The sequence below is a fragment of the Fragaria vesca genome, linkage group LG5 (assembly GCF_000184155.1).
Source record: "Fragaria vesca subsp. vesca linkage group LG5, FraVesHawaii_1.0, whole genome shotgun sequence".
NCBI classification, from domain to species: Eukaryota; Viridiplantae; Streptophyta; class Magnoliopsida; order Rosales; family Rosaceae; genus Fragaria; species Fragaria vesca.
In genome coordinates this window covers 7653840-7660614 of record NC_020495.1, presented here as the reverse complement: position 1 = coordinate 7660614, position 6775 = coordinate 7653840, and the positions used below count along the sequence as shown (strand labels likewise).

Genomic DNA, 6775 nt, shown 5'->3' with positions numbered 1-6775 from the left:
CAAGATCATGATCATGACTTTAGAAGTACTAGGTATAGAGCATAAGAGGATAACATGTATGGGAGGAGCAGAGGCGGAGCCATGATTTTTTTTAAGGGGGCCGGCTAATATATAGTTAAATGAAAATCGATTTAATTCTTACCAATATATTTTATTAAGCACAATTGTCACTGTACATTAAGATTACTCGTTTGCTCTTATTTTTCCTGTAAATTCTCCTCTATTTTAGATAAGTAGTGATTTAAAAAGCTTTTTCTTTATCGATGGTGATCGGTCATGGTATGTATCGCGTTACATGATTATTACGTTTATTTAAAAGAAAGATTGAGTAATTAAATTGAATCATGTACCGAAATGAAGCTTTATTGGTCTTTTAATTTTTCGGGCCAAATTGTTCTTGCATTTTATTTTTTATCGATCTATGTCATTGCATTTTATTTGCACAAACTGATAAACAAATATATTAAACTTTTGTTTTTTGAATAGATATATATTAAACTTTTACAACTTGAAGTTTAGCTTTTTTAGTTATGAAATTGGAAATAGATTATAGATTGAACTTGGAAATAGATTATAGATTTCATGTATTTTATTCATTTAAGAAAGTAAGAAGCCAAGAATTGAGTGCAAAGTTTGCCATTTGTGTTCCTTGCATAAATAGTTTTCATATATATTTGTTTGGGGGGTGCCATCAAGCATAATCAATTATAAATTTTTCTTAAATCAATAGCTTCCTAGTTAGTAATCACTTATCAACCAAAGAGTCAAGGGTGACATGGCACCCTTTGGTCCTAACTTAGCTCCGCCCGTGGGGAGGACTAGAGGTGCAAATGATGATCAAGATGTTGCTTCAGTTGCGCTAAGTTTTGAGTCTATCAGTTTAGGTAATGGGACTGGAACCTCAAATGAATCCCCAAGAAGGCAACAATCAATATGACAATAATGTTTATGACTATAATCAATGCGCAGAAATCAGTGATCAGTCATCCAGTTGGATTCATCCTTACTATCCACTTATAGGAGAAACAGTTGGTTACTCCAAAGATATATCATGACTCTTCCACTAAGGGATTTTTTTTTTACTATATATGAAAGATGGGGGATTACACCAACTTTTCGATCGCAAAATCACATTTCCACCGTTCAATATGTAGTTTTATATGAGTAGATCACTTCTGTAAATTTTCAAAAATTTTGGTGATCGTTAAGACATTCAAAACTACGATTTATAATTATAAGCATGAACGGTTCAGGTTTGGCAAATTTGTTTCGTTTATTGATTTAATCTTGTTCGACACTTTAACGATCACTAAAATGGTTGAAAATTTGCATAATTAATCTATATATAAGGACCAACAAACTGAACAGTGGAGATTCAAAAATATAATTGCAAAGTAGGTGTAATCCCCCATCCTTCATATATATAAAAAAAAGGATCCCTTTAGAGGAAGGACCCTAATATACATATATATATCAACAGTAATCTGATTGAATTTGGCCTTTAAGTGGTTTAATTTCTTGTATCACACACATCAATTAATATAGATGACTGACGATGAAATGATATGAGAATTAATATGAGTAATTCAAAACCAAAATTAAGTTTAATTTGGTGGGCAGCAATGTACGTAGTACAACTTTTATTTTCATCGATAATTTTAATCAAGCAACTAACTAATTGTTCTATGTCAATGTGACAATTCATTTTCTGTTTTAGTATAATGAACTCGGTAATAACTGATAAGTTCAGTTGATGAAGTGGTACCGTAACTTGTTTTCCTTTAGCTTTCAATTCCAGACTTGTCATCTCTAATATTTCCTGGAAATTAATGGAAACACGTACAGACATGCATGGAAATATATATGATCATGAAGCGGATGGTAAGCGATTGAGTATCAGTATCACCATATATGCATGCATGTTGAATCAAACTTGGAATATACGTAGCTTACCATCACGTACCATTAGTCCATTACTGGCCCCAGGTATGGAATATACCATTAGTCCATTATTGGCCCCAGGGGTCTTCCTCAAGTTGCGGTAACTATTCTCGTAAGAAGAATATCAAGTTATAAAGCTTTTGTTTTCTAATGTCATAATCAAAAGACTAGTAGCTTTGATATTGCGGTAATGAACCATTGATAGTCAATGTAGTCAATTCTGTGCAAAGTGTGGCAAATGAGAAAGATCGATATTTTATTTCGTGTTAATTGTTGGCATACCATTTGGTAATCCTGAAAATGGAATGAGAGGGACAAAGTCTTGAATAATTTGTTTGTTTTGTCAAGTCAAGCAGATGATGATTTTCCACGGTAGATTAGCTATCGTGACGAAGCAACATTAATTGTTTTCTTCTTCTTATTTTTCATGCTATTGACTTGGGAAAAAGAAGACCTACAAAAGCAATAATCAAAGAAAATCATGTATCTATCTAAAATCCCGATATTTTTTCCCGGATATCCCCGATATATCCGATATCTCATTTTTTTCAAAGTACCAATAGATCCATCAATACTGATATTTTAATCCTTTGATCAAGGTAAATAGTAACATCTGAATCCCTATCAGTTATAGTCTTAGTTTTCTACTGTAGATGTTAATTTAGATGTGAATGATTTTTCTCATGACAGGAACCAATTACTGGCCCCAGGGGTCTTCCTCAAGTTGTGGGAACTATTCTCGTAAGAAGAATATCAAGTTATAAAGCTTTTGTTTTCTAATGTCATAATCAAAAGACTAGTAGCCAGTAATGGACCATTGCTAGTCAATGTAGTCAATGTTGTGCAAAGTGTGGCAAATGAGAAAGATCAATATTTTATTTCGTGTTAATCGTTGGCATACCATTTGGTAATCCTGAAAATGGAATGAGAGGGACAAAGTCTTGAATAATTTGTTTGCTTTGCCAAGTCAAGCAGATGGTGATTTTCCACAGTAGATTAGCTATCGTGACAAAGCAACATTAATTGTTTTCTTCTTCTATCTTCTTATTTTTCATGCTATTGACTTGGGAAAAAGAAGACCTACAAAAACAATAATCAAAGAAAATCATGTATCTATCTAAAATTCTGATATTTTTTCCCGGATATCCCGGATATCTCATTTTTTCAAAGTATCGATAGATTCACCGATATCGATATTTTAATCTTTGTATAGATTTGCTCTAATGGGGCACAAATTAAAGAAGGTTAACTAACAGATTTCAAAATTTTACTGGGGGCAAGGGCCCCACTCGTTTTACATTGGCTCCGCCATTGGTTTAAAACATTTAACATGTCAACTTTAACGTCCAAGGGCCAAAGTATGTAGCTCAAGATGGAATTATAGTTTATAAATTTGTGTAAATGAAATGAGAAACATTATTGGGACAAGAGAGAGCAAATTGAAATCTAGAAAAATTAAAAACCAATGACTTGTGCAAAAATGACTTTTTGAGGACTACGTACCAAGAACAGGTTCTGAAATGTCTTGTGATTAGACAGTAAACAAAATACTGAACTTACAAACTAATTCTTATTTACTAGATAAACTCAATGCTAAATCCCTTGCTAAGAAGCTGCTGTTGGATTCGAATTTGAGGTCGAAGATGAGATGAACTGTGAGGAGTTGATGGTAGAACCATACCCTGAAGACTCACTTTGACCACTAGTAGTGTCACCTCTATACAAAATCGAGAGTGATAACCGAGGAAAAAAGGCCACCGGCATATTCAATGGGAGATTAGGCAGTGGAACTTCGAAGTTAAGCACTTGGATTGCTTGTTGTATCAATGGCCTAGAGTTGTGATCCGGATGAGCACACCATAACCCTACAATCATTAAGCACTCCATTTGCTTCTCATCAAACTCCCCGCACAATTTTGGGTCGGCTGCTTCAATAATTTTCCCTTCTCCATAGAGCTCCCATACCCACTCCACCATATTCATTTTCATTTGCTTCTCTTCATACCTGGTATCAATGGGTTTTCTCCCGCAAGCTATTTCCAAAGCAACTACCCCGAAACTGTAGACGTCTGTTTCCTTGCTAGCCTTTCCCGTTGCAACATATTCCGTTGCCATGTAGCCCATGGTTCCGGCCACAACTGTTGTTTGAGATAGCTTTCCATGGTCGACAAGTTTGGCTAAACCAAAATCTCCAAGTTTCGCGTTAAAATTTGCATCCAACATAACATTGCTGGATTTGATATCTCTGTGAAGCACACATTGTTCCCATCCTTGGTGTAGATAAAGCAACCCTGATGCCAATCCATGTGCAATTTTGAATCTTACCTCCCAAGTTAACAAGCTTTTTTCTTTGTACAAATGAGAATCCAAGCTACTGTTGGGCATGAATTCGTAGACAAGTAGGAGTTTCTTTTCATGGCACCAACCGATGAGTTGCACCAGATTCCGATGCCTGAGTCGACTAATGATACTCACTTCTGCTGCATACTCCTTCAACCCTTGTTTAGACCCCCTTGATATCTTCTTAACAGCTACATACGCGTTCATGTCTTTGATGAAGCCCTTGTAAACTCCACCAAAGCCTCCCTCCCCAAGCTTTTCTCCCTGCGCAAAATTATTAGTTGCAAGGGCCAATTCATTGTAGGAGAATTTCCTAGGGCCTGTCCCCTTTTCGAATTCTTCAGGATCCAAATCATGAAGTACCCTAGTATCATCATCAGTACTTTCCCCAGTTGTTTCCCTCCTCTTCCTGCAGAAGAGGAACACGAAACCTAACACACCAACCAAGATAACACCTCCCCCAACAGCCAACCCAACTACTAGTCCAACATTGGCATTTCCTGACTTTGGCGCAGGAAGAGTTGATGTGATGTTTTCGTCTGCCAATGAAGTTGAATCAAAGCTCCAAGAAATGATCCTATGCAGAGCAAATTGTTGACCCGTTGAAGCCGAGAAACCAACGATGACTTTATCGGGCAAGTATTGGAGCAGATCAACTGAGAAATCAATATTTCTGATAACCTGGACCTCGTTTTGAATCGTTGTGAATGCAACACTAAGATTCTTGGAGGTGGAGTTGTAACTAATCGTGGCATTGTTTTTTCCTCCAGTGGTAATATTCCCACCATCCCACGGCGCGGTGACGTTCGACTTGAGGGAGTTGATGTCGATGCCCACATGAGTGTAATTTAGACCCAAATCAATCGATCTATTACCTGAGTCTACGTTGAGGAAGATATCAAATTCAACGGCGACAAACGGGTATTCAAAGTACAAAATACCTGACTTGGTATAGTTTTCCAGCGAGTTGTTGACAGGGAGGCCAAGACTGCAACCTTGCCCTAATATGCTGTCCAGTGAGGACCCTGCCGGCGCTAGGAAGAATGCCAGCCCATCAGCTGGGAAGTTGCTTCTTCCGTCGGACTGAATGGCGAACGTGAAACTTGACGTGAAATCAGCGAGTTTTCCGGTGGAGTTTTGTCTGAGGAGGAAGGTCTCTTTGTAGGTGGCTCTACCGGTGCTGTAATTTAGGTTCTGGTCAAGAGCACTATTGGTGAGGCGGAGAGAGCCATCGGGATGAGCATTTCCCTCCATTGATATATTGGCAACGTCAGGGGGAAAGCTGGAAAAATTGAAGGTCAATGAAGTTGCAAAGAAGGGCAACAGTAATGAGAGAAGAAGAAGCAATTGAAACTGGTTTAGGGACAACCGGAGCCTGTTAATTACAGCCATTTCTGATTTTTTTTTCTTTTTTCTTTTTTCTGTGGAGAACTATGTATGATGTTAAAAGCTTAGAGAAGAAGAAAGCAATACAGAAGACGAGGAAACTGTGGTTCTCATTAATCGAAGAAAATAGTGATGCTACAGCAAATATATGCCCAAATAATTCTTTATGTTTGGTGACTAAAGCCAAAGGAGATCATGTGGAAGACTTTTCCTCATCGCTTGTTCTTTGGTCGCGAATTTACTCAGTCATGGGATCCTGGAGCGACTGCATTCCTTGACCCTGAAAGCAACGGAAAATTCTGCTGACAGTCAGGAGTGCTCATAATAAAGAATGCCGCCAATCAATGTCTACAACCCTCTTCTACGGTTCATTGTTTACTTCAGTAAGGTTCTGTCGTTGGTTCTTCACTTCTTCAGTGAAGCATGTCCAGTGTCACCTACATGCTTATGTAATTGGTTCCCGTCATGAGAAAAATTAAATCATCCACATCTAAATTAACATCTACAGCAGAAAACTAAGACTATAACTGATAGGGATTCTGACACGACCCACCCCGAATTTCACCCTGAAACCCAGAGTAAGTCGTGCGGGGACCACCTCCAAGGAAAATTTACTGAAAAGATTAAGAAAATCTCCCTTGCAGATGGACAACCCTAATTCGAAAATTTCATATTACACTCTTAATTTAACGCTTCTGAATATCACATAATATACAAAATTCTAAAGTATTCAGAGCTACTAAACACAAGCGGAAGCAAGAAAACACGAGTAGGTTGAACAGGTAACCTACTGATGAAAACTGGCCGAAAAGCGGGTGACTATGCCTCGTCTCCTACTAGATCCAACCCGAACTCTGCAGACTGGGCAATTTAAAACGAAGGGCCCAGGGGAAAACATTTAATAACGTTAGAGTGAGTGGACAAAAATAAATTAATAAATAAAATATTTATGTTTCCCCAAATTAATTTCTAAGGAAAAATCGAATGCATGCCGCAAGCGATAAAACCTTTTATCCCATAAAATATCGAGCCTCTCAGACCCTATAATATATGTATGTATTTACACTCGTCCATACTCCCTATATAAATTCATGGGTCTATATAGGGC

General features: G+C 37.5%; 1 protein-coding gene across 1 annotated transcript; it reads right to left on the bottom strand.

Moving 5' to 3' along the window:
• Window positions 1–3546: 3546 nt before the first annotated feature.
• On the bottom strand, window positions 3547–5535 carry LOC101300453 (L-type lectin-domain containing receptor kinase IX.1-like). The gene has a single exon (XM_004301070.1). The coding sequence runs from the start codon at window positions 5533–5535 to the stop codon at window positions 3547–3549; it is 1989 nt and encodes a 662-aa protein (XP_004301118.1).
• Between the last annotated feature and the right edge of the window lie 1240 nt (window positions 5536–6775).

Bases quoted from the DNA above. Each gene is read 5' to 3' on its own strand.
- LOC101300453 (XM_004301070.1), bottom strand. From the start codon at position 5,535: ATGGAGGGAAATGCTCATCCCGATGGCTCTCTCCGCCTCACCAATAGT.